The 26,516-nt window shown below is 38.6% G+C and overlaps 2 protein-coding genes, 1 long non-coding RNA gene and 1 other non-coding gene across 6 annotated transcripts; 2 read left to right on the plus strand and 2 right to left on the minus strand.

Moving 5' to 3' along the window:
* The first annotated feature begins 21 nt into the window (after positions 1-21).
* Positions 22-9,561, plus strand: PPIL3 (peptidylprolyl isomerase like 3). Of its 2 annotated transcripts, XR_003436698.1 has the most exons (8): positions 22-351; positions 890-963; positions 1,936-2,010; positions 3,747-3,840; positions 4,209-4,276; positions 5,940-6,047; positions 6,378-6,496; positions 8,791-9,561. XR_003436698.1 is itself a non-coding variant. In XM_027124594.1 (7 exons), exons 2-7 carry the CDS (start codon positions 961-963, stop codon positions 8,915-8,917), a joined length of 486 nt encoding a protein of 161 aa, XP_026980395.1. In that variant the 5' UTR covers positions 26-351; positions 890-960; the 3' UTR covers positions 8,918-9,561. The 2 variants fall into 2 exon arrangements, 1 of the variants encoding a protein (XP_026980395.1); XM_027124594.1 differs by lacking the exon at positions 5,940-6,047 and having other exon boundaries at positions 26-351.
* On the minus strand, positions 7,409-7,515 carry LOC113605444 (U6 spliceosomal RNA). The gene has a single exon (XR_003427218.1). It is a non-coding gene; the product is annotated as a U6 spliceosomal RNA (small nuclear RNA).
* A 1,515-nt stretch (positions 9,562-11,076) lies between the features above and the next one.
* LOC113629808 (uncharacterized) lies at positions 11,077-15,136 on the minus strand. The gene is made up of 2 exons (XR_003436699.1): positions 13,036-15,136; positions 11,077-12,103 (listed from the first exon to the last, which is right to left on the minus strand). It is a non-coding gene; the product is annotated as an uncharacterized LOC113629808 (long non-coding RNA).
* Positions 15,137-15,607: 471 nt separating this feature from the next.
* On the plus strand, positions 15,608-23,822 carry CLK1 (CDC like kinase 1). Of its 2 annotated transcripts, XM_027124539.1 has the most exons (13): positions 15,608-15,780; positions 16,927-17,090; positions 17,410-17,638; positions 18,648-18,738; positions 19,138-19,204; positions 20,325-20,441; positions 20,532-20,698; positions 21,531-21,625; positions 21,713-21,842; positions 22,528-22,610; positions 23,060-23,139; positions 23,238-23,328; positions 23,452-23,822. In XM_027124539.1, the coding sequence occupies exons 2-13, from the start codon at positions 16,927-16,929 to the stop codon at positions 23,593-23,595; spliced, it is 1,458 nt and encodes a 485-aa protein (XP_026980340.1). In that variant the 5' UTR covers positions 15,608-15,780; the 3' UTR covers positions 23,596-23,822. The 2 variants fall into 2 exon arrangements, with proteins under 2 accessions (XP_026980340.1, XP_026980346.1); XM_027124545.1 differs by lacking the exon at positions 18,648-18,738.
* The last annotated feature ends 2,694 nt before the right edge of the window (positions 23,823-26,516 follow it).

Raw genomic sequence — 26,516 nt, forward strand, 5'->3', positions numbered from 1 at the left:
GAGGTGGTCTTTCCGGCTTTGCGACTGAGCCCAAGGCACTTCTAGAGAATGACCAGAGTTACGCTTGTTGTCCTAGTGTAATTATTAAAAGATAATTTTGACCCTTTCATAGTCAAAAGTGTACCTGGTGGGGAGAAATTAGTGTCTCCCTAGTTCTAGTCGTTTGGTTTGAGACAGGGAGGAGGGGGCGGAGGGAGGAGGCGAGCAGGTGAGGGGCGTTCTCTCTAATAGGTCCCTTGCTCGACCTCCGGTGGCCTGAAGAAACTTAATTTCGAATCTGCAGACCCGTGGGGGCAACTGCGATTGTACCTTTGCTCTTTTAACAACCGCTGTGCTAATCGAAGTGGTTAAGTAAGTATGGGGTAACGTCACTTATTCTTTCATTCACTTAACTCAAATGCTCGCAGAGCGCTGTGTATGTTAGTTCTTGGACTGCTTCCAGTGAGTATTCTGTACGGGGAGGGTGTTGTTGAAATAAGACAATTAGTAAAGCATAGAGTATATTAGTGCTAAGTGCTATGGAAAAGGAAATCGTTAAGGCAGGTTTAAATAGAGTTATCAGGTCCAGACCAGACTTTCGAGAAGAGACTTGGAGGTGAGGAAAATAGCCGTACAGATGTCTGAGTGTACGTGTTCCAGGCAAGGGGAACACCCAGTGCTTAGACCCCAAGGCGGGAATGTACCCGGCCCGTGAAGAGTGAGCAGTGGAAGTAGGAGTTGAGGGGCTTGAGACGAGTAGTATCGCCTGATCGCTTTCATAACCGGGTTTTTATTACTTGGGGCAGGATGGGTGCTCATCGAGACTTTTTCTCTTAAATATGCGGTAAAGATGAGCAAGTGTGAGTTAAGAGAGGGAAGTGAATTTAATTGTTTTTTCTTTTGGAAATAGAGGCTCGTTTTTGAACTTCTCTCAGTAAACTGAGAAAGTAACAGTACTTCCTGAAAGCATCAAGAAGAAAAATGGTAAATTTTACAGAATTCTTATGAATGTCTTTCATTATAAGTAATTTTTAGAAATTCAGTCAAGGGAAATAAAACTGCATGGAAATTTCAGTGACAAAACAGAGCAATGATAATCTGTAGAAGCATACAGTGTAAAGTGATTTCAGATTCTTTATGTTTTTCACTTAAAACACAGAATTTACCTTTTATGGAAAAAGATTGATACAAGATGGATAGAGATGGAAAGGTGGTGTTGCAGGGTCAGAAGAGCATAGCCAGGTGTGGTCATTTTGATTGGATCCTTTTGCTCTTGATCTAAGGTGGACAACTATTGTAAGAAGAGAATTTTAAAAGGAAGCCTCAGAAGTTTTCCACCCTCTCTGGAATGGGGTAACAAAAGGAATATTCTAGCTACCAAAACAACAGATTAAACAAAAAGCAAGCAAGAAGAAGTACTCTGGTTACCTTTGCACTTTTACGATCTGAAAACACTGACGCTTTTTATGTCTGTTGTCTTTAGTGGAGAAAGAAATTGTTTTTTAAGTCTCTCGCAATTAAATTACATAAGGGAGATGGTGGAAACTATGTTTGTAAAAGTCATTTTCTTACTATTTTTCAATATATATTAATGACTTAGTGAATTGCCACTTAAGTCAGTAATACATAAAAACTTTTTATTTTTATTGATGAAATATTCAAACTTAAAATGATTATTTCCATCACAATATTTGCTCCCAAATATTTTAGCATAGATATCATTTTACCTTAACATTTATATTTCTCTTCTGGAATTTTTTTTCTACTGCTGAAATAAATTTTGAAGAAATACAACTTATCTCTCAGAGATACTGTGTGGGTGGATCATCTCTGAAATGGTGTTTCTTTCTGTTTTTATTCAGGTAGTTATCTTTAATATCTAGTTAGGGAAATGATACAGTGCACAAAGTCACCTGAAGAAATCTCATTCGTTCTCACATTCTCTCTCCTTTTTAGTCGGTGACACTGCATACAGATGTAGGTGATATTAAAATCGAAGTCTTCTGTGAGAGGACACCCAAAACATGTGAAGTGAGTAGCGTAATGTATGTATAAAAGATGAGTTAATGCAACAGGATAACCATTTTGAAATTGAGTCATCTAACTTAAACAACATCCAAAAAAAAGTTTCTATAAAACTATTGTCAAGAAAAACCCACAATGATAATTTCTGGTCTAATTTACACTTCTTTTTCTGATGTCAAAGTTGGATCAAAGAAAGGGTAGAGAATTTTTCTCTAACCACAGAGTGGCTGGTATCTTTTTCCTTTGGCTCATTTTCCTCAAGAAATGTAAATAATCATTAGATATTAGGTAAGAGAACTGTTCCATACATTATTTTACTTGTTTAAATGACAAGGTTCTATCCTTGTCATTTAAACAAGGAAAAAAGAGGCGGTCCCTGGCGGTCCAGTGGTTAGGACTTGGTGCTTTCACTGCCATGGCCCAGGTTCAGTCCCTGGTCAGGGAACTAAGATCCTGCAAGCTTCGTGGCTCAGCCAAAAAAAAAAAAAAAGAGAGAGAAATACAAGAAGGAAAAAGAGTCAGCTATATATATTCATTCATTAAGTAATTTATTTATGGAAGGCTATCTTGCCAGCAACTAGAACTACAGTGATGAACAAGAGACATGGCTTGCTATTGTGGAGCTAATATTCTACCCGGGAAGATAGGCAGGGGGGAAGATTCATTCTAGAAAAAAAGTAATTCTAGAGGGTAATAATGCTTTGAAGGAAATAAAGTTGTGAGATAGAGAATAATGGGAAAGGATTTATTTAAAAGAAGGTGAGGGCAAGCCTAGCCAAGAAAGTGATGCTTTAAAAACAGTGCGAAGGCTTCCCTGGTGGCGCAGTGGTTGAGAGTCTGCCTGCCGATGCAGGGGACACGGGTTCGTGCCCCTGTCGGGGAAGATCCCACATGCTGTGGAGCAGCTGGGCCCGTGAGCCATGGCCGCTGAGCCTGCGTGTCCGGAGCCTGTGCTCCGCAACGGGAAAGGCCACAACAGTGAGAGGACCGCGTACCGCAAAAAAAAAACAACAAAAAACTGAGTGTGAAAGGTAATGAAGGCATCTCTCTGGAAGGACTTATAAAAAGAACATTCCAGGTATAGAAATAGCAGGTACAAGGGCCTTAAGGTGGGAAAGCCTGTGTTTTTTGGATGAATTTTCAGAAGCCTGATGGGGTTAACACAGCAAGCAGCAGGGAAGGGGTTATTATCATTATGATGATGTAGAAGTAGGCTGGGTCATGCAGGGCTTGCTAGGCTCTCCTGAGGATTTTGCATTTTATTTCAAGAACAGAAGGAAGCTATTGAAGAGTTTTAGGCAGTGACATTATCCAAAGTAATGCCTAAAAGATATCATTTAAATAGGTTGTTGTAGTGTTTTCAATAAATACAATTGGCTTTTTTTGTTTGTTTGTTTGGCTGTGTTGTGTCTTTGTTAATGTGCGCAGGCTTTCTCTAGTTGTGGTGAGTGGGCTTCTCATTGCAGTGACTTCTCTTGTTGTGGAGCATGGTCTCTAGGTGTGCGGGCTCCAGGGCTCAGGCTCAGTAGTTGTGGCACACAGGCTTAGTTGCTCCGCGGCATGTGGGATCTTCCTGGACCAGGGCTCGAACCTATGTCCCCTGCATTGGCAGGCAGATTCTTAACCACTGTGCCACCAGGGAAGTCCCTACAATTGGTTCTTTATCTTAAATATTCTTAAATCTTAAATGGTTCTTATCTTCTGCTACATCATTTCTCAATCATTGTTTTTATTCTCTTCAGAATTTCTTGGCTCTTTGTGCCAGTAATTACTACAATGGCTGTATATTTCATAGAAATATCAAGGGTTTCATGGTTCAAACAGGAGATCCAACAGGTAAGTTATTCCAGTAATACCTAGGGTGTATACCTAGGGTATGTAGTGTGAAGAAGAGACTAGACAAAGAAGAGAAAAATAAAAGCATGTGGGGTTTTTATAACTTACCTTAGCAAGAAATTTTTAAGCAGAAGGTACTAGCACCGAGCCCTAAAGTATGAACAATATTGATAAGGAGGGGTTTTGGTTTTTGTAGAGATATTTTATTTTTATGGTTTTTAAAGTTCAATTTTGGTAAGTGAGGACGTACCAAATTTTATTTGTATTTAAAGGGTTATGCTATATAAACTAGCCCTTATGTTTAGAAAATGAACCCTTTTTCAGCTTTAATTAAATACTTTCTTTCATTTGTTCGTCTTGTAATATAGGTACTGGAAGAGGAGGTAGCAGTATCTGGGGCAAGAAATTTGAAGATGAATACAGTGAATATCTTAAGGTAAATCCAAAATACTTCAAAATCTATTTTTTCATGCTATGTTTACACTTGGAAACTTTGATACATATGTTGTAATAATACAGGTTAAAATAATTGGGCTTCCCTGGTGGCGCAGTGGTTGAGAGTCTGCCTGCCAATGCAGGGGACACGGGTTTGTGCCCCAGTCTGGGAAGATCCCACATGCCGCGGAGCGGCTGGGCCCGTGGGCCGTGGCCACTGAGCCTGCGCATCTGGTGCCTGTGTTCCGCAACGGGAGAGGCCACAACAGTGAGAGGCCCGCGTACCGCAAAAAAAAAAAAAAAAAAAAAGTCATCCTTTTTCTGAATTGGAAATGAAATGATTTTTTAGGCATTAATGAATGACTGCTTCCTTGGTACTAATCTGTCATCCTATGCCAGTGGTTTTCAAACTTTGCTGTTACAGATTCACCTGTGGAAGTTTTAAAACTATAAAAGATTAGGGCCTTACCTCCCTAAGTCTAGAGAAAAAGTCAGTAGAACTGATTAGGACCTCGATTGTATTTTAAGGTTCCCTCGTGATTCCTAGACAGACAAGGTTAAGAACTATTTTCTTATATACCAGAGTTGAGGATGCGTATTGAATATTCATGTACTCTAACCCAGAAATTCCATTCCCACATGTTTACCCTAGAGAAATTCATGTACATGTGCACTAGGAAGCATGTACAAGAGTGTTCCTAGAGTACTATTGGTAATAGCAAAAGTCTAGAAACAATGTCTATTGATCTTTGAATGGACAAGTCGTAGTATATTCAGAAGTAAAATGTTATACAGTGAAAGAAATCAGAACTACAGCTATGTATACATGTATGAATCTTAGAAACATAATGTTAAGTGTAGAAATCATTTCCCAGAAGACTACAAATAGTATGATACTATTTTATAGAGCTCAGAAACAAGCAAAAGGAAACAATATATTGTATAGGCATGTATTGAATGTAAAGATATCAGAACACTGGTTACCTCTTGGAGAGGCTGAAGTAATAACTGAGAGGAGCACATAGGCATATGTAACAGTTTGGTAAATTTTAATTCTTAAAACTTGGAAATAGGTTAATGGGTGCTGATTTTATTAAGTTGTAAGTGGTACATATATTCTTATGTATGTATCAAACACTACATATGTTATTGGTAGTCACCTTTTAGGGAACGGTAAAGCATTAATATCTCTATGAAGCTGCATCTCTGTAGTTTGTCTTATTAGTGTCCCCTGATGAATAGCTAAAGATAGAGTAATCATTGGCGTTACCTTTAGTATATTTTATATTTGGGCATCTCCCTGTAAGACAGCTCTGTCTTCAATCTTATCAGTAAAGTCCTTTTAATTCCTGTACACAGTCCCTTGTATAGCAAACAGTATCATGAATATTAGAGTTATACAAGGCCTTCCTTAGATCATCCAGTCCTGGGGTTATAAACTGACTGCCCATGGATGGAAGACCCACAGATTCATTCTCTATGGCCATTGGTTTAAAAAGATTGTAAACGTCATGAGGCAAGAGCTACACTATTCCTTTTGCCAGGCTCCACCATTCCCTAACGTTTACATTCTGCCCAATTATCAATTTATTATCTGGTAACCCTTGTGAGCATTTGAATTATGAATAAACCGCTGAATTAGTCCAACCTCCCTTGTTTTACAGATAAGGAAACTAGCCAGAGTCCAGTGTATATGTGAAGAGATTATGGGGATTTTGGTTTTGTTGTCTGCCTGATCATTTCATGCCAGCACACTGTTCCTTAATATAAATGTAAGGATTATTTCTATTATACATTGGTATTGCCAAAAGTGTTTGTGGCTCTGCTTCTCCAAAGGTGAAATTAATTGGGGAATGTGATTTGAGATATATATATATATATATATATATATATATATATATATATATATAAACAACTTAGATACAAGTTTCCAGAGATACAGATAATACAGAAACTGAACATTTGGATTAGCCCTAATGGAAGATGATTACATGTTTTCTTGATCCCTTAAATACTGGGAAGGTAGAGTGCACGTCTTGTTTCAGTCCTTTATTTGGAATACTTATGTAAAAACAGCTAATACTTTGGTCTTTCTTTTTCAGCACAACGTTAGAGGTGTTGTATCTATGGCTAATAATGGCCCAAACACCAATGGATCTCAGTTCTTCATCACCTATGGGAAGCAGCCACATCTGGACATGAAATACACAGTATTTGGAAAGTGAGTATTCTGGTTATGGTTTTCTTTGGAATTTCAATGCAAAGGATGCATATGAGTGGCTGTGATGACAGCATAACTAATACTCAAAGAGCAGTATGAGAGCTAAATGTACCTGAAATTTAAGTCCACCACGTAACAGCCCTGTGACCTGGGGAGACGCACAACCTCTCTGAGCCTCAGTTTTATTATTTTGTAAAAGAAGGGCCAGTACTATTTTTTCAGGATCATTATGCAAGTTAACAGTATGTATCTGTTTTCATTAAGAATAGCATCTTGCATCAACTAACACATCTGAAAAACAGTTGCTTAAACAAGATGGTATGTGATAGTGGTTCTATTGTATCACCAGTGTTCCAGGTGCCTCTGTCTTTCTTCTCAACCGTCTTTAGCTATCATTCTGAAGCTCACTTCATGGCCATAGCTTGGGCAGCACAGCCCCAGCCGGAACAGTTGTACTCCAAGTAGGAAGAAGGAGGAAGGGCAAAGGTGCTTGCCAGCTGAGTCAGCCCCTTTCTCAAGAGCTCTCCTGGAAAGCCCAGAACTTACCTACAAGGGAGGGTAGGCAGTGTTTCTTAGCCAGACATATTGCCACTCGCAATAAAACCAGGCCTCTGTGAATAAGAAGGGGAGATTGGATCCTAGGGAGTGTTTAGCAGTCTCTGCAAGAATATCCATTACAAGCCCTCTACCTGGGAATTGCTTTTATAAATCAACAGGAAGTCAGTTTGTCAACAAATGTTTACTGTGCTTAATAAACCAAGGCACAGTTTTAGAGTTTGTTTTCTTTCACAGTTGGATGCCAAGCTAGGTTAATTGAAAATAGAAGAGTCTACAGCTTTTCTTTTTTATTCCATATACATGTCTAATTTATAGATTAGTAATAATCAATGAAAAGGAATATTACAGCCTTTAGTGGTTTTTGTGGGCTTCACGAATGTGCGTGTCATCCGTGTGCAGGGGCCATGCTAACCTTCTCTGTATCGTTCCAATTTTAGTATACGTGCTGCCGAAGCGAGCACCAGACTCCCTTTTTTTTCTTTTCTCCCTTAACCCACCATTCAGAACTATTGATTAGTAATTACTAGGACTTATCTTACTGGATTGGTAAAAAAAAACTGTAGAGTTTAGAACAAGAATTCTTAATCTTTGGTCCAGTACCTCCTTGAAATTGTTTTGTATATATGCACATACATTTTTCTGAGAAAAAGGGTACATAGCTTTCCACTGGTTCTCAAAGGGGCCCATGTCCCAGATACTTAACTAGGCTTACTTGCTTCAATTCTACATGCCCTTTTTTGCCTGAGATCTGTTTCTTATACCCTCTTTCTCTCTTACTGACCCAGAAGGTAGGAAAGCCTTTAGTTAGTTAGTTAGTTTTTACTGGAGTATAGTTGCTTTACAATGTTGTGTTAGTTTCTACTGTACAGCAAAATGAATCAGCTATACATATACCTATATCCCCTCTTGTTTGGATTTCCTTCCCATGGGAAAGCATTTAAAACTTATAATTTCAAGACCTTAATTGTCCTACATTTGGGTGTAAAATCCAAAGGCTTTGGTTATAGTATCACTTTAGTGGAAATGTAAAACAAAATGAAAATCTGTTCTTTTTTTAAAGTACATAGTATGTCTTAGGAATTGATTTGAATTGCACTAGGAGGTATTATCTAAAAAGCCACTTTTTCTTAGCAAATGTTTTAGACTAACTTTCTAGAACATATTAGAAGGATAGCTCTCAATATATATATATTTTTTCTTGATAGAAACATGAAGTGGGCTTGCTGGAAGTGGCATAACTGTTGAGCTTATCTTCTCCTATTCTGAATATTGTTTTTTGTTGTCCAGAAGCAAAAAATAAAAACACTGTATTTAAACAATAAAGTGCAAAGAGGCCACCCACTTCAGGACCTTCAGTGTAGGGCAGTACTGATAATACTAGTGTCATCCTTACATACTTTCTCCAGGTTTTTCCTATAACAAAGAAAACCTTATGACTGGTTATATTGGCCCCATTTGTAGCTATTCCATGTGAATGAGGCCGAATGCAATGTTTAGATACTTTGGTGGGAATATTCCTTTCCATTGCTATTGTTGTCTAAAGGCATAAAAATGAATTTTTGTTTCTGAATTTTGGCCCCTACCTATGGCAGAAAATCAAAGCGACATTTTATTGTACACTCAACTGGGGAATTCAAAGAACTATGAGACATGGTGAGACTGTAATTGCTATAGGTATTTGGATATTATGTTTCAATCTCAGGATATTTTCAAACATTATATTGTTTCTCTTTCAGGGTAATAGATGGTCTGGAGACTCTAGATGAATTGGAGAAGTTACCAGTAAATGAGAAGACATATCGACCTCTTAATGATGTACACATTAAGGACATAACTATTCATGCCAACCCATTTGCTCAGTAGCTGTAATAGACCTGGACAAATACTTGGCAAACTATTCAAGGAACACACCTATTATGGTTCACCCAGTTTTAATTATGTCAGAGATTGCATCATTATACAGCTTGTTTACAACTAAGATCTACTTGTTTACAGCTAAGATCTTCTATGAGTTGGTGTTACCAAGGGAAGCCAAACAGCTTTTACTCCTATTCTTAGAGGGTATTCTTTACTGTAACTATTACCTAATGCATTTCTTTAATTTTTTTTAAAAAACCCTATGTTTAATTTTGTTTTTCCATATAAATATTCATTTTAAAATGCTGAGTCTCAAATCCAGGCATTGTTGAGCACCCTAATTACATGCTCCTACCATATGTAGTCCACATCCTGGAAATATTATTTTCTATTAATTATTTACTTTATACAGTTAGAAAGAGGAAGGACAAATAAAGAGATGGCCTGGAAAGGCCGGTCAATCCAGTTGTTATTTTCCCTGGTCTTTATAGTAAAGGCTCAGAGAAGTCTTGAAGTACAGTAAACACTCAGAATTTCCCAACTCATGTGCCCATGGAACATTTTTAAAAAATATATCTTTTTTTGTAAAGCAATTATACCCCAATAAAGATGTTAAAAATAAATAAATAAATAAATAAAACTCTTAAAAATATATATATATATCTTTTCAAAATGCAGGGTAAAAAAGAAATATAATGCAGGATAGAGTTCTACAGATGATCCATTTGAAAAATACAATTAGTTGTAGAGTTCTGGTTTGGGTTTGAATCACAGCTCTGCCCCCTAATATTAACTTTAGGCAAGTTAATATCTCCAAGCTTTAACTTTCTCATACATAAATGATCCTTCACATGACTCTTGTGAGGATTAAATGAAATAGTGTGTATAAAGCTTCTGGCATGTAGTAAGTGTTCTGTAGCAAGTAAATGGAAGCTGTGCTCTTAACCATATCAGGGCTCTCACCTAATCAGGCCATTTATCAGGCTCTACCATTGATTTGTTAAAGAACTATGTCCCACTCACTGTCTAGATCACCTAGGTTAGATTTGGGGTATTTCTAAAACTGATACCAAACATTTCTTCGTTTGTATCATTTCTGCAGATGGCTGATCTAATTGATTCTTTCTTAACTGCAATTAGGGAGTTAGCTTACAGTTATTCTCTTATTACTATTGGTACCTTCCATACCTTACACTAAACTGAGGGGCCAGTTACACTAATGCCCTCATGTTTTGTTTCACCTTTTTAATTTAACCATTAGTTTCTAGAATTGGTATTAAGGCCTCTTTTAGGCCAGAATTTGGTTTGCCACTTCTTATACTTGATATCTTTCTTCTCCAAACATGTCATTGAATTTTTGTCACCACTCTTAAGAGTATTTTACTGATTGTCAGGAAGTTTTTGTACTGACTGACATTGCCTCAATTTTTATTCCAAACTGTGCCATTTTTTTAGTGCTACAGATATGACTTCTGGGTTCTTAGAGCTCATTCTTATGTCTTATTCTTATGTCTGCTTAGTTGTACCCATAAGGATCTCATAGATAGGGAGGTATACTGGCTCCCCTTTGGGCCTCTCATAGACTACCATGAGGATCAAAATCCAGAACGTTGATTTCTGTCCACTCACACTGAATTGACTGGTTCACTGATCACATTAGCAGTTGGGTAATTGACATTCTGTTCCATGTATTACTTGGCAGTAAGTATAAACTACTCAGAAGACTAGAATATTGCTGATCAACCCAAGTTCTCTTTAAAACGAAAGTAATGTGGTTCCCCAGCTAGACAAGAGGTTGGCAAACTGCAGCCCTCGGGCTGGCCACCTGTTTTTGCAGATAACATTTTCTTGGAACTCTGCCATTCCCATGTTTATGCAGTAGCTCTGGTTGTTTTGTGCTACCAGAGCAGAAATGATTGGCTGTGCCAGAGACCAAATAGCCTGCAAGCCTAGAATATTTACTCTCTGGCCGTTTAAGAAAGTGTGCCAACCCTTGACCCAGACTATCAGAAGTTGCCAAATAATCATGGTTTCACAGCAAAGGGAGTTAAAACTCATACGAGTTTAAGGGATAGTATAAACTATGCCTGAAATCTGCTTCACCATGTTGCCGAAAAATCGGCTTCCCTGTGCACCGAGGCCGAACAGAAATACGGAGACAGGGATTTTGGAGGAAGAGAGAGATGGCTTTATTTTTCTGCTAGGCAGAAGGGAAGACAGCAAGCTAGCACCTCAACTGTGCCCCCCCTCCTTGGGAATCGGGAGATTTTAGATGTGGGGCTCACAGCCCGGGGTATATGGTAAGGATCAAAGTAGTGAAGGTCTTGCATGCTTCCTTTCCTTTGCATTATTTCAAAACAGTCATAGCTGGCGTCAGGCTGCCTGGTAATTGGGGTCTGGCAGTCTGGAAACGGCGTCCATTTGCCTCTCCTTTATCGGCCTGTGACCTTGTCTCTGAAATTCAAAAACTATAGGGGGTGATTTGTTACAAGGGGCCTGTAGAATGTAAGTGCCCGGAGTGAGAGGTGGGGTATGTAACACACAGTCAGGGGTGATGGGTGCCGAAGGTAAATTACGTAGTGTCAGGGAGTGAGGTTCGCTTTGTAAAGTACAAATCCAGTTACTGCAAGTTAGTGACAGTTAAACAAGGAGTGATTAACTCTCAGGGCTGGCTGTGCTGCTTCTTTCGCCTGCTCGATGCTCCCTTTTTTTCCCTTGCTCTCAGGAGAAGGAGAAAGAAAACTCACTTCTATTTACATCGCAACATGATTAACTCTCAGGGCCGGCTGTGCTGCTTCTCTGCCTGCTCGCTGCTCCCTTTGTCTCCCTTGCTCTCAGGGGAGGGAAGACTTCATGGCTATTTTTGCTGCAGCCACCATTCTTGAATTGTACCTGAATTCATTAGAATTCTTGAGTCCTGTTAGATACTCGTTTGGAGCTCTTGAGTAGAAGGCTTGCAGACCTTTTGGTTAATGGCAAATTGAATAGTTGTAATTCATACCTTGGTTGAACTTGGAAATTTCCAAATCCATTTAGCAACACATTCTTAATCTCTATGGTGGGTATTTCTGAAGACATGTTTTTTTGTTGTTTGAACAACTAAAACTAGTAAGTAATTTATTGAGCTTCTTCCAGGTTTGGATACAAAGGACATCGGACACTGTCTACTCCATGGGAGCACAGTCTCAGGACCTAAGAGACATGTAAATAGATAAGTTTTAATACAAAGGACTCAACTTTTAATCAGTTTAGTAAAGTGGATAGATCAGTTACTATTTCACTAATGGATTGGTGGTTCTTTAAATTCAATTTGTACCAATTGTGGTTCAGGTAGTGATACTCCATATAATAATTATAAAGCAAATCTAGAAGAATACATGATAATGGAAAATTTTTTAAATATAATGAAAAAGGAATTAATCCCAATCTTTATAAAGCTGCAAATATCAATATTAAAACTGTGACGTGTGAGGGATAAGACTAGAATAATAGAGTGTAAACAGTAGTGTATACATAGTTTATTTAAAGCAGTATCCAAAAATCATTTAAAAAAGAGAAGAGGGGACTTCCCTGGTGGTGGTTAAGACTCTGCTTCCATTGCAGGAGTTTGAACGAGTTTGAACCCTGGCCAGGGAACTAAGATCCCCTGTGCTGCACAGTGCAGCCAAAAAAAAAAGTTATTCCATAAATTGTGTTAGGATAACCAGTAAATGACATGGAGGAAAAAAAGCAAAAGAATTTCACCTCACATGATATATCAAAATTCCAGATGGATAAAAGAGTTGCCTTTTTAAAGAAAACCGAAGAAAAATTTAAAACATTTCAAAGAATTCCTCTGAAGAAGAAAGGAATTTCTCAGTTTACAAACTTGACAGAGGTAAAGATGGAATAGGTTTAACTGCACGAAAATAAGACAAAAGAGAACTGTACAGAAAAGCAATAAGGTATGAATGGACAAGTCACAAGAGAAAATGTGCAACTTCACTAATTAGAAAATAAAGTTACAAGTTCAGTATCCACCAAAATAACAAATTTTTAATGTTATGCACTCACTTAGTTAGAGCCGCCAAAACAAAGTACAGTACCAGAGACTGGGTGGTTTAAACAACAGAAAAGTTTCTCACGGTTCTAGAGACAAGTTGGGAGATCACGATGTGGGCAGGGTTGTTTACTCTGAGGCCTTTCTCCTTGGCATGCAGATGACCAACTCCTGTCTTCACGTCATCTTTCCTCTGGGTGTGTGTTTCCCAATCTCTTTATAAAAACACCAGCTAAAGTGGATTAGGCCCCTCCCTAATGACCTCATTTAATCATATTGCCTCTGTAAAGACCCTATTTACTGCCAACTAAAAATTGTCGCTTACTATCTGGCTCTAGTGTATAAGAGTGAAGTCACTAGCCACTGCAGTCACTGACTTTCAACACTCCTTGAAAGGAGTTCAGAGTGGAGATCAGGCATGAGGCACCCTGTGCTTTGGGGAAAACAGGCAGAACAGGCCTTCAGATAGATATTTTCAGAAGATTTTATGAGCCCAATTTCTTGCATCTTCTCATATCTAGAAAAGCACTAAAATCATTAATGGAGACACCTACCTGCTCCTCGTGACTAGCAGCAACCCTCTGACAAAAGGTGTGCTTGACTGCACATATCCCCCTTCACTAAAATCATATGTAACACTAACTTCTCCCCCTACCTCTTGGGAGCAGTTCCTCAGAGCTGAGAGGCTATCTCCCCAGGCATTTTGCCCCAAATAAAACTTACCTCACTACTCTCACATTGTGCATTTTTTTCAGTCCACACTACAAATACAGTCACATTCTGAGGGAGTGGAAGTTAGGACTTAAACACATGAGTATATGGGGGGGGGGCGCATAGCCCTTCAAACAGCCCATAGCATGCACTAACAGACGCACTAAAATGCCTAACTTCATTAATGAAACTTTGGATATATCCTGAACCAGTAATCGGCTGTATGTGGGCTTTGCTAAATTTAAAACCATTTTGGAAAGCAATTTTGGCAACATGTACAGGATTTTTTCATTGGCTTTTACCCTGTAATTTTACTGTGAGGATTTCGCCTAAAGAAATTAAATACTCTAAATTGCTGTCTGCACAAACTGCAACTTTGACCTATAATAGCAGAACATGGCTAATGCCCATATTTAGATTGCTGTTAGGATTAAGTGAGAACTTATGTACAGTGTTTAGCACAACGACTTCGATTAACTGTTATACTCCAAGGACTGGGATTCCCTAGGTTTTGCTTAACATTTAAATGTGCTGTTAAACATATACCGAATAGCTGTAAATTTCACAAGTTACTGTGAGAAATTTCTCCCTCACAAGTGAAATACTTACCTTGTACTTAGTGATCCTGACCCCATGTAAGAATCTAGGTATTAATGGTTTTAAAGCATCTTGAAAGCCATTTTGAGAAGCGGCTTAAGAAATGCAAACAAGCATAGGGTTTCTGGGGATGCATATTCCTCATCACTTTACCCTACAGTAGTTGTGCATCCGTATCCGGCAAGTTATCTACGCTGCTCTCCTGTCTAAATAAAGCCAGTAAGATTACGCTTTACCGTAATACGTGATAATTTTATGCGTTCCACTAAATTTGTAATGAGTACGTGATTTTCTTCAAGTGACAAATGGAGAAGGGGCGGGGCGCGGGAGTCAGGATTTTCAATTACTTTGTTCCATCAAATTGCAGCTTGGAAAAAAAAATGGCAGCTTGATTTTTGTTGTTCAGAGGTTGTTTCCTGATAATTGTCTTCTTCTAATGACCTTCCATTTCCCCCTTTTACAGTTTACTTCATCTTTACACCGCAGAGGTCTCGCTTAATGCGGAAATGTTGCTTGTGAGGAGTTCCACTTTCTGTCTCCAGGCTTTTGCTCTCACATTTCTTCGACTTCTAAAACCTCGGGAAAAATCTTTACAATCCAAGTTCAGTGCATGTGGGTCCCAGCCACCGAAGATTTAACTAGTTTTAAACAGGTCTCAGAACTTTAACAAAAGCCCAAATCCAGACAATCCCCAATTTGGGGCTATTTGATGCAGATGGTGTATTTTTTTTTAAAGCATCGTTTAAGCGATTGCAATAGGGTACCGGCTACTTTGTACCCTGCTTCCCTCACTTTTCCTCATTTCTAGCGTTCACAAACACAATTTTTTTTTTAACATCTTTATTGGGGTATAATTGCTTTACAATGGTGTGTTAGTTTCTGCTTTATAACAAAGTGAATCAGTCATACATAAACATATGTTCCCATATGTCTTCCCTGTTGCGTCTCCCCCCTCCCACCCTCCCCATCCCACCCCTCCAGGCTGTCACAAAGCACCGGGCCAATATCCCTGTGCCATGCGGCTGCTTCCCACTAGCTATCTACCTTACTGCGTTTGTTAGTGTGTATATGCCCATGACTCTCTCTCGCCCTGTCACAGCTCACCCTTCCCCCTCCCCATAACCTCAAGTCCGTTCTCTAAGAGGTCTGCACAAACACAATTTTTAGTGACCATGAGCGAGTCTCTTCTCTTCAACTCTTACAATGTTTTCTCAGAGCCGGAACGGAGAGCGGGGCCAACATGGCGGCCAGTAACAGCTTCCCTCCCTCCACCCTTGGGCGCTGAGCGCCCGACCCAGAACCTGCGCACAAGTCGGAGCCGGAGTCCGCTCCGCCCTCCCCGCCTGCGCGCCCCGCCCGGAGGCGGAGGCCCGCTTGCAGCGTCATCGTGTTTTCCAGGAGAGTCCTGACGCGGTGACTGTCAGCTCCATTTTGCTGCCGGAGCTCGCAGCAGCCAGCTGCGTTTTCTCTGTGGTCGCGTCGCAAGCATTGTCTCCTTAGGCTTGGACTCTTTTCCAGGACGGTAAGACGCGGGAGGAAGCAGGCCAGGTGTCAGGGCCTCTTTTTGTGCCTCGAGAGCGCTTGTGACGCTCCTCTCCAAGCTTGTTGGGCGCCCGCAGTCTCCGGCACGGTGACCCCCTTTTCCCTACCCTCCCGGCTGCACAAAGGTGGCCCGCTCGTCTTCCATGCTTTGCCAAGCCCGTCGCTGCGAATTTCTGTTTGAACCGCAACGCTCCAGTCAGTCACTGGTGGAAGGTAGCGGTAGGGTTTGCCAGGCGGGGGAAGGTTCTCGAACGTTTGCCTTCCCCAAAGGGAGGGGGGAAGGGCCGAGCCCCGGAGCCCACGGGCGCCATGTTGTCTGCGGCGGCGGAGGCCTCGGCCGGGCTGTAAAATGGCGGCGGGGCGGAGACGGCAAGGCAGCCCGCGGGGGGTGGCGTTGACTCGGGTTCTGGAATGTTCCTAAGTCTCGCTCCTCTGAGGAAGTGTTCTTAACAAATGAAAAGAAAGAACACGTTGACCTGGTGTAAGGCGGCGTCACTTAATGTCCAGTTGAGTCTTAAAGGATTCCGGGGAAAATGGCGCGTGCCTTTGCCTTCAGTGGTGTAAACAAAAGTCAGGTTTAGGATCTCGAGGAAAGAAAAATAATATGGCGTATTTGAAGGAGCGCGTGAGAGAAGTCGGGCAGTGGGGCCGTTTAGCCAAGGTACTTTTTGCAGACCTCCCTGCCCAGAACAATTGGAGCTTCTTGATTTCGAGTTGCCTTTAGAGACGAGGTGAGGCCCGGGCAGTCAGTACCGATATGAACGATAGTTGGTGAAAAGTTTGTGTATAACGTCTTTTTCAAGTTGTTAGGAATTTGTGATCCTGGCAGGAGAGGATTTTTCCCAACGTTCAGAAATTGGGATTTCCTCCTCTCTCTTTTTCCAACCCTCTTCTAGTAAATCTGAGCGTGACATGAGTAATGCAGAATATCTATGAATAAAGTTCAGACTCTAGATTTTGAGGCAGCAGAAAAAAAATCATTGGGTTTATCAGTGATTTCTGGTTGGGTGATAATGATTTTTGAACTTTGATTTAAAAACAATAAAACGTCACAACTAGAGTGAATTTGCAACAGTGTTGACCTGTGGGGTAATATTTAACTGGGAAAAACTTGTCTTTTATGTAGATGAGACACTCAAAGAGAACTTATTGTCCTGATTGGGATGAAAAAGATTGGGATTATGGAAAATGGAGGAGCAGCAGCGGCAGTCATAAAAGGAGGAGGAGATCACATAGCAGTGCACGGGAGAACAAGCGCTGCAGATTCAATTACTCTAAAACATCTGATAGGTAATGAGGATATTTATAGTGTCTCAGTATAAAAATATTTTCATTACAGTGTTACGTATCAGTTGTATTTCAGTAAAACCGGCGGAAAAATACATTTTCATGATGAAAACTAGAGGCGACTTACGATAACTGATTACCATTTCTGTTTCCAGTGACAACTTGTAATGGTTGTAAAATTGGGAGGTTTTTTTTTTTTTTTGCTTTTTGGTAAGAAAAGCGTAAAATCTTATTAAGAGTACTGTTTTAAGAGATTTACTGAGAATTTGAGGATATTTGGGATTAACATAGAGCATTGAAAATGCATTTTCACTTTTTCTAGCTATTATCTGGAAAGCAGATCCATAAATGGGAAGGATTATCATAGTCGACGCTACATTGATGAATACAGAAATGACTACAGTCAAGGATGTGAACCTGGACATCGTCATAGAGATCATGAAAGCAGATATCAGAACCATAGTAGCAAGTCCTCTGGTAGAAGTGGAAGAAGTAGTTATAAAAGCAAACACAGAATTCACCACAGCACTTCATATCATCGTTCACATGGGGTATGAGCTGTTTTAAAATATTTTGGAAATTTTATTTCCCTTGTGGAACAGGAAAACTTGAAATTGTGTTTGATCATTTGAGGAAGTTCTGTTTAAGATAAAGTCGTCTCGATTTTAACTTGCAGGAGTTTTTGTGTTTGTGCATTGGATAGGAAATTCTTCAAATACCATATCTGTATAGTTAATATAGTAATAGATTTTATTAGTAGTTGGCAACTAATTGTCATTCCAGTGACAGGAGGTAATTTAGGTTAGTTTATAGCAGGGATTACAAGATATTCTGAAAGTTTTCTTATAGTACTTCAATAAATGTGATTTGTTAAAGTCTTACTACAAATAGAAGTAGAATTTTTATATTTGTACGACTGAGGATTATGCTGTGCATGCCTCTTTGTTCTGGCAAAGCATATTCTCTAATCCTTTTTTCACTAAGGAAACCACTTAAACAGATTTGAATGTTATGGGTTATGGGTTAATTTGGAGATCAAGCTCAGATGACATTTTAAATACCATAGTGTTATTCTTGTATGCCAATTTTTTTTCTCCCCAAAATTAGGATTTTTAATTTTATTTGCTGTTTTGTTATTTTCTTAGTTTAGCTGGGAAATTATAATTTGGCCACAGTCTACTTTTGACAAGTAAATATTCTGCAATTTTGCAACATTAAATTAGGACACTAGAAACTTAAAATTATGTTTCAGTGAGTGCTACAACTAAGCATTTTTTAAAAAAGAAAAACAATTGTATTATGTTTTGTTGCCTTGCCACTTTGAGTATCTTATCTGAAAATCTGTTCCTTGCCATGTTTTTCTCCTGTTAACATAAACTATGTGCCCTGTGAATTTCTGGGGACTGAATTTGAAATTGCTCCTGCCAACCGTTTGTGGCCTGGCGTGTATCTGAATGCCTGAATATCTCCCCGCTGAATGAATTTCGTATTCTGCCCTGAATTCACTCGGGTATATTGATTGGCTGGATGATCTTGGTGCCGCCCACTTGACGTTTCCAGAAGAGTCACCGAAGGAAAAGAACCAGGAGTGTAGAGGATGATGAGGAGGGTCACCTGATCTGTCAGAGTGGAGACGTACTAAGTGCAAGATGTATAGAATATTTTTCAACACTTATTAACTTTTCAGATAACATAATCTATATATAGATTAAGATTTCAGGGATTTGGAAATCTTTTTTTCTTTCTCTGTTTTTGTTTTGTTTTTTTCCATTTCTTTTGGTGGGGGGGGTTGTGTTTTTACTTTCTTTAGAAATTTAATGTTTGTTATGCAGAACTTCCAAAACAGTAAATCAAGTTAATGAAATTAGCTTAAGAATGAAATTAGACCTAAAAATAATTATATATGTTTTTTGGCAGTGTTGACCAATAAAATATCTAGTGACTAAGGAAATTTGTAGCATCAACTAGAATAATCTGCATTTGATAGCCTTTATTGTAAGTAAACTGTTTCCACTTCTTGGTATAACTGAGTTTTATTTCTCTCTTTTAGATGAAATTGTAGATACTTTAGGTGAAGGAGCTTTTGGGAAAGTCATGGAGTGCATTGATCATAAAGCGTAAGTCTCCTGGCCTGGGATTGCACTTGGGAAGGTGAACAGTATAGAAAATTTATTCAGCTTTAAGATAAAGTCTGACCATGAATTAGACACATCATTATACCCTTTTAGCTTGGATTTTTGACTTGTGTATAGGAAACTCCAATAAAGTTACTAGCCTTTTGTGTTCTTAAGCAGTAGCTATTAATAGTATGTGTAAGTCTCTAATTACAAGCTGAGAATAGATTTTATTGTTTCAGAAAGTATTCTTTTGTTGTCCCTCTGGGCACAGTTGTGGCCATTGTTGTTTTTTTTTTCCTGGATCGGTAGATTTTAGCCTTGGTTTTATATTAGGAGTCTGTGGAGCTTTGCTTACCCCAGACATTGAACCAGTCTTCAGGGTAGTTTACCTAGGAACCTGTATTTTTAGATAGTAACCTAATTGATAAGGGGTGACACAGCTAGAGCTGAGAACTCTCCTAGATTGGTGTCATAAGTTTAATTATCTATGCCCTTCAAACAACTGATTGAAATTTCTTAACATAGTGTAAGAAATTTTCTTTACTCTGTTTCCTGTTTGATTTTTTTTCCCTTTGGAATGGCAAAGCTTTTCTAAATGAATTATTAGAGGAGGCTTCCTACTATTGGTTGGTAAGGTTTTGAGAACTAGAACTCTTCATCCTCACTATATCCCAACTTTTTTGGTAACCTGGACCAAAAGAAGATTGGAGTTACTAGCCAGTTGACTGGTATTATAGGAAGAAACTGCTCTATGTACATTTGTTTTACTTCTTAGTTGGAATGTAAATTGAGGTGATAATGTCCCAGTATTGTTAAATTAGAGCTATTGGTATGTAGTTAAAGGACCAAAAAAAAAAAATTCAAGTGGTCTGATGAAAAAAATCTGTCATTCAGCATGTGTTACCGACCCTACCATATGCCCAAAGGTCATTCTAGTTGCTTACACTGAGTTGAAGTTAGAGTACTTACATATAATTAGACAAAACTGAATGCTAGACCATAAATTCAAAAAAACAAATACAATGGGTCAGAATAGAAGTAGTACAGTTTGAAGAGTGATGGAAAAATGGAATTGGACATCATCTTTATCATTTTTTTAATGTTAACTTTTCATTAACAGGGGAGGTAGACATGTAGCAGTAAAAATAGTTAAAAATGTGGATAGATATTGTGAAGCTGCTCGCTCAGAAATACAAGTTCTGGAACACTTAAATACAACAGACCCCAGCAGAACATTGTAAGTATCAAAATAGAACTTAGAAAAATGGCCTCGGGTAGATTTGAATTGTAAGAGGCTGTACTCAGTTTTTTTCTCATATGTTTATAGCCGCTGTGTTGAGATGTTGGAGTGGTTTGAACATCATGGTCATGTCTGCATTGTGTTTGAACTACTAGGACTTAGTACTTACGACTTCATTAAGGAAAATGGTTTTCTGCCCTTTCGACTGGATCATATCAGGAAGATGGCATATCAGATATGCAAGTCTGTGAATTGTAAGTGTTTGGCATATATTCCAGAAATTTGAGTTTATGGAGACTGGTTTTAATGCCAGACCAATTTGAATCTTTGAAAAGAAAAAAGTACAATCTAACATATATGATTTGGAGGCCTGACTTAATTAAGAGTAGGTAGGAGAGGGCTTCCCTGGTGGTGCAGTGGGTAAGAATCCGCCTGCCAACGCAGGGGACACGGGTTCGAGCCTTGGTCCGGGAGGATCCCACATGCCGCAGAGCAACTAAGCCCGTGCGCCACAACTACTGAGCCCACGAGCCGCAACTACTGAAGCCTGCGCTCCTCAATGAGAAGCCACCACAATGAGGAGCCCGCGCACCGCAATGAAGACCCAACACAGCCAAAAATAAATAAATAGATAAATAAATAAATAAATTATATTTTTTAAAACATTGTTTAAGAGTAGGTAGGAGAAAGATGTGGTTGATTACAAGCGGTTGGTCAGTTTACTGCATTTCATTCAGTAAAGAGAATATTGTCCAGCATATAATAATAAATTGTATAAGACTGATTTAACTTTTCTAATTTCTAAAAATGATAATATAGAACCATTGGGTTAAAATTAAGGAATGGCAAATCTCAGCTTCATAAGAGAAAGATACTTCTAAGCAGTTAGCTGTCAGTGAAGTAACTTTTTAGAGGGGTAATAGGTTTTAGTCCCTGGTGGTTTTGTAGTAGGCTATTGAATGTTGACCACTTATTTGGACATGAAAAGGCATTCAGAGAGGATTTTTGTTACAGGGCTTTGGGGTTTGGTTAGGGTTTTGGTTTTCAATTTTTAGAATACAGGAACTTTTTCTGTTTCATTCTCAGTTCTGCACAGTAATAAGTTGACTCACACAGACTTAAAGCCTGAAAACATCTTATTTGTACAGTCTGACTACACAGAGGCATATAATCCCAAAATGGTAAGTCTTTGATGTTTTATCTTCATAGTTTTAAGTGAATATTTTACACCTTAATGTAATGCCTCCTTAATCATTTATGATTTTCAGAAACGTGATGAACGTACTTTAATAAATCCAGATGTTAAAGTTGTAGACTTTGGAAGTGCAACATATGATGATGAACATCACAGTACATTGGTATCTACAAGACACTATAGGGCACCTGAAGTTATTTTAGGTAAGAATTTCTTAATTGTGCTTTGAGACCTGTGTATGTCTTTATTGAAGCTAACTAAAATTTATTTACAGTTCTAGGTGTTTGTAGGACTACCTTTTTCCCTTTTAGGGATTAGTATAGTAAAACACATTAAGGGTTTTAAGCTCTTTGTTATTCCAAGTAGTCAGCTCTGGGACTTTGAGAAGTTGCTTAATCTTTCTAGAATTCAGTTTGCACATTTGTAATATGTGATGGGATGTTATTTTTATTTATTTTTTGGCTGTGTGGCCAACGTGCGCCCCCTGCAGTGGAAGATGGAGTCTTAACCACTGGACCGCCAGGGAAATCCCGTGATGGGATTTTAAAACATAATCATACAATGCCTGTTATACTTCATACATGTCATGTCTAGTCTTTGCATGGTGTAGCTTGCTCCCATTTTACAAGTTAGTAAATGGAGGTTTAGGAAAAAAAATTTTCCCCAAATCAGTCCCAAAAGAGTAAGCCAGATTTGGGGCTTGAAACTAGATGTCTCCAGAGCCCTAACTAATTCTTACATGCTATGCTATCGTATTATGTTTAAGCTTGGATTAAGTGATTCCATTCGGATCTTTCCAGCTCAAACATCAGATTATATCCTTGTTTTTTAAAATGTTGATAAGAAATATTGAGGAGTTTTTCATTAACAATTTGCTTTACTTTGCAGCCCTAGGATGGTCCCAGCCATGTGATGTCTGGAGTATAGGATGTATTCTTATTGAATATTACCTTGGGTTTACAGTATTTCCAGTAAGTGACAATGATCTGTTTCAATGACTTTGCAAAAATAAATTGCCTGTTTATATGAATTTAACACAAAGTATACACATTTAGGTAGCGCTTTTTCTCTCTCTCATTATAGACTATTAATTGTAGGTAAAGGTAAAGAAATAAAACCACGTGTAATTCTGATGCTGTTGGGCATTTGTATTTTCTTTATAATTTATCATTTTATTGGAAACATTTCTAAGTATATTACAAATAGTTATCTTTGTTTGTTTAGGGAAATTGTTGGTGAACTTCTGTAGGCCTTAATTATTTTTACTTCTAAGCTGTAACTTGCTAAAAGTATGCCTGTTTTAGAGATCACCTTCCTTTGTGACCTGTAACCTACGGACTAAAAATTTAGCAGCTGTTAAATAAGAACAAAGCACAATGTGCAAATAGAGGTAGTTAATAACTTTTTGTTACTATTTTAGACACACGATAGTAAGGAACATTTGGCAATGATGGAAAGGATTCTTGGACCTTTGCCAAAACATATGATACAGAAAACCAGGTATGTTTAAGAGTAAGTGCCGTCGATCACCTTTGCTAGATGTTTTAAGTTTTCATTGTCAACATTATAAACATGAATGGATATGGACTTACTCTTAGGAAACGTAAATATTTCCATCATGATCGATTAGACTGGGATGAACATAGTTCTGCTGGCAGATATGTTTCAAGGCGCTGTAAACCTCTGAAGGTAAGCTTGGGTCATTGCTTAAGTGATCAAAACCTTGAGTTTTCCCTGTTTTTTTGGTGGGGAAATAAAATTATAATAAGTGGTAGTAGAAAAGGCTGTTGATTGTATTTATTTTCCTTTCAGGAATTTATGCTTTCTCAAGATGCTGAACATGAGCTTCTCTTTGACCTCATTCAGAAAATGTTGGAGTATGATCCAGCTAAAAGGATTACTCTTAAAGAAGCCTTAAAGCATCCTTTCTTTTACCCCCTTAAAAAAAGTATATAAATCTATAATTGTATAGCTCCCTTAAGAGATCATATGGACTGTATCAGTCTAATTTTTAAATTTAAGTTATTTTGTACAGCTTTTGTAAATTTACATTTTTGTATTGCCATGTTTATTTTGTTTGGGTAACTCGATTTAAGTAAATATTAGCTAAGTAAAGTAATGAACATCTTTCAGTAATTACAAAATGATTTATTCAGAATAAATTTTTGTACTTACAAAATTTATATGAATCTGTATAGTTTGTTTTTAGCACCATTTTTGTTCTACCTGTTATTGTAAGAATGGATGTGTATCTCTTCCTGGAGTTTTCCTTAAGTCTTTGGAAATGTTTAGCTTTGTTTGCATTTTAGGGGTTGCCAGCATTGGGAGTTACGCCTTCCTCCTCTAAACCAAATGCAATGAAACCAGGTTATAGAATACAAAGAACTAGAGATGAGCCAAGAGAATTGTTTGCTCCCTTTATTCCCAAATTTAATATTGCTGCTTTCTTGTCACCCTCAGTGGGATTCCACAAATGGCTTAAGTTAGTGGGGAATTTAGGATTCTACACAGTTGGCTTTTTTTTTTTTTAAAGACTTTTTTAGAGTAGTTATAGATTCACAGCAAAATTGAGAGGAAGGTGCAGAGATTTCCAGTATACTTCTTGCTCCACACAGGTATAGCCTCCTGCATTATCCACATCCCTCATGTATTTAGGATTATAGGATACAGAGTGTTTTCACTGCTCTAAAACTCTGCTCTATTTATCCTTCTCACCTCCAACCTCTGGCAACCACTGATATTTTTACTGTCCTTAGTTTTGCCTTTCCTAGACTGTCATAGTTGGCGTCGTATAGTATGTAGTCTTTTCAGATTGGCTTTCACTTTTTGAGTAATGTGCATTGAAGGTTCCTCTGTGTTTCCATAGCTTAATAGCTCATTTCTTTTTAGCTTACAATTTATTTTTTTTAATTTATTATGTTTTATTTTGGCTGCATCAGTTCTTAGTTGTGGCATGCAAATGTCTTAGTTGCTGCATGTAGGCTTCTTAGTTGCTGCATGTATGCGGGATATAGTTCCCTGGCCAGGGATGGAACACGGGCCTCCCTGCGTTGGGAGCATGGAATCTTACCCACTGGACCACCAGGGAAGTCCCCAGTTAATTTTTTAAATTCTGAAAGACACTGCAAGATCTAAACTTTGGGTAGTGCTCCCCACATGCAAACACCTGGTCAGGAACCCAGTAGAAGAGCCCTCTTTGTAGGAAGCATTGCAACAGTAGAGTTGTGTGGTACGGATATACTTTTACTGCAATTTTTAAAATTATACATGGCATATCCTCGTTAATAATGTAATGTAAATTACAAACGTACGTAATCAAATTAAAAAAATAAAAAATCTGAATTTAAGTATCCTAAAACCACATAAAATGGAAACTTTCACTCATTTACATGGTAACACTAATAAAGACTTAGCAGCATTACTACCTAATGCTGTTTTATCCTAGTTCTTTCTGGAACATTCCATTTTAGTCTCTGTGCAGTTCACAATTGTCTATCATAAATATCTTTTACAAAAAGAACCTGTATGAGCATATATTTTCCAAGGTGGTTTGTACCTATTACAAAATAGATGTGTACCAGAGAGGGCCATCAAGAACTAAAGCATTCTGGTTGCAAATAATAAACATCTGTTCTCTAAGATTATGTGGACTTTTTATCTTATTTTTTAAAATTTATTTGGCCATGTCTGGTCTTCATTGTGGCATGCAGGCTCTTTCGTTGCTGCACATGGTCTCCGTTGTGGCACATGGGCTTCTCTCTAGTTGTGCGTGGGCTCAGTTAGTTGTGGCACGCAGGCTCTAGTGCACGCATGGGTTTAGTTGCCCCACGGCATGTGGGATCTTAGTTCCCCGAGGACCCAAGTCCCCAGCATTGGAAGGCAGCTTCTTAACCACTGGACCACCAGGGGAAGTCTCTGGAGTTTTTAGACAAATAACATTCAAACATTTTCATAGACCATCTCCATTTGTTCAGATATTAGCTCTTCATCTTCATGTTTTTTTTTTCCAGTAGTTAGTCTTCATTATCTGCTTGTAATTCCTTTTTTTCTTTAAGTGCTGAGTAATAGTCCATTGTTTCGGTATACCAGTTTATTCACCTATTGAAGGACATGTTTGTTTTTAACTGTTAAGAAAAAGTTGCCTTTAACATCTGTGTGCAGGGATTTTTTTGTGGACTTAAGTTTCCAATTCCTTTGGATTGATACCAAGAACTGCGATTGCTAGATCAAATAGAGTATTTTTAGTTTTGTGAGAAATTGTGATTTCCCCCCAGTCTAGCTTGTCTTGTTCTCTTGGCATCGTATTTCACAGAGAAGTTGATCTGTAAGAAGTCTGGTTGGTCATTCTTTCGTAGGTTGCGCTTTTGGTGGTAGGTTTCTAAAAAGTCATTGGTACCCAAGATCATCTAGGTTTTCTCCCATGTTATTTTGAAGTTTTATAGGTTTGTGTGTTATATTTAAGTATGATCCATCTTGAGTTAATTTTTGTAAAGGATTTAAGCCTCTAGATTAAATTTTGTGCTTTTTTTTTTATAAATATTTATTTTGGCTGCTTTGGGTCTTAATTGCTGCTTGTGGGCTTTCTCTAGTTGTGGCGAGCAGGGGCTACTCTTCGTTGCAGTGCAGGGGCTTTTAACTGCGGTGGCTTCTCTTGTTGCGGAGCACGGGCTCTAGGTGCATGGGCTTAGTTGCTCTGTGACATGTGGGATCTTCCCGGACCAGAGTTTGACCCGTGTCCCCTGCATTGGCAGGCAGATTCTTAACCATTGCCCCACCTCAGGCCCTACATTAAGTTTACTCTGTCCTGACACTGCATCCTCCAGGTGGTGGCTGGTCATAATTTAAACACACACACACACAAACAAACAAAAAAACAC

The sequence above is a fragment of the Aethalodelphis obliquidens genome, unplaced genomic scaffold (assembly GCF_003676395.1).
Source record: "Aethalodelphis obliquidens isolate GAN/ISIS:26980383/991018 unplaced genomic scaffold, ASM367639v1 scaffold2, whole genome shotgun sequence".
Lineage (NCBI taxonomy): Eukaryota > Metazoa > Chordata > Mammalia > Artiodactyla > Delphinidae > Aethalodelphis > Aethalodelphis obliquidens.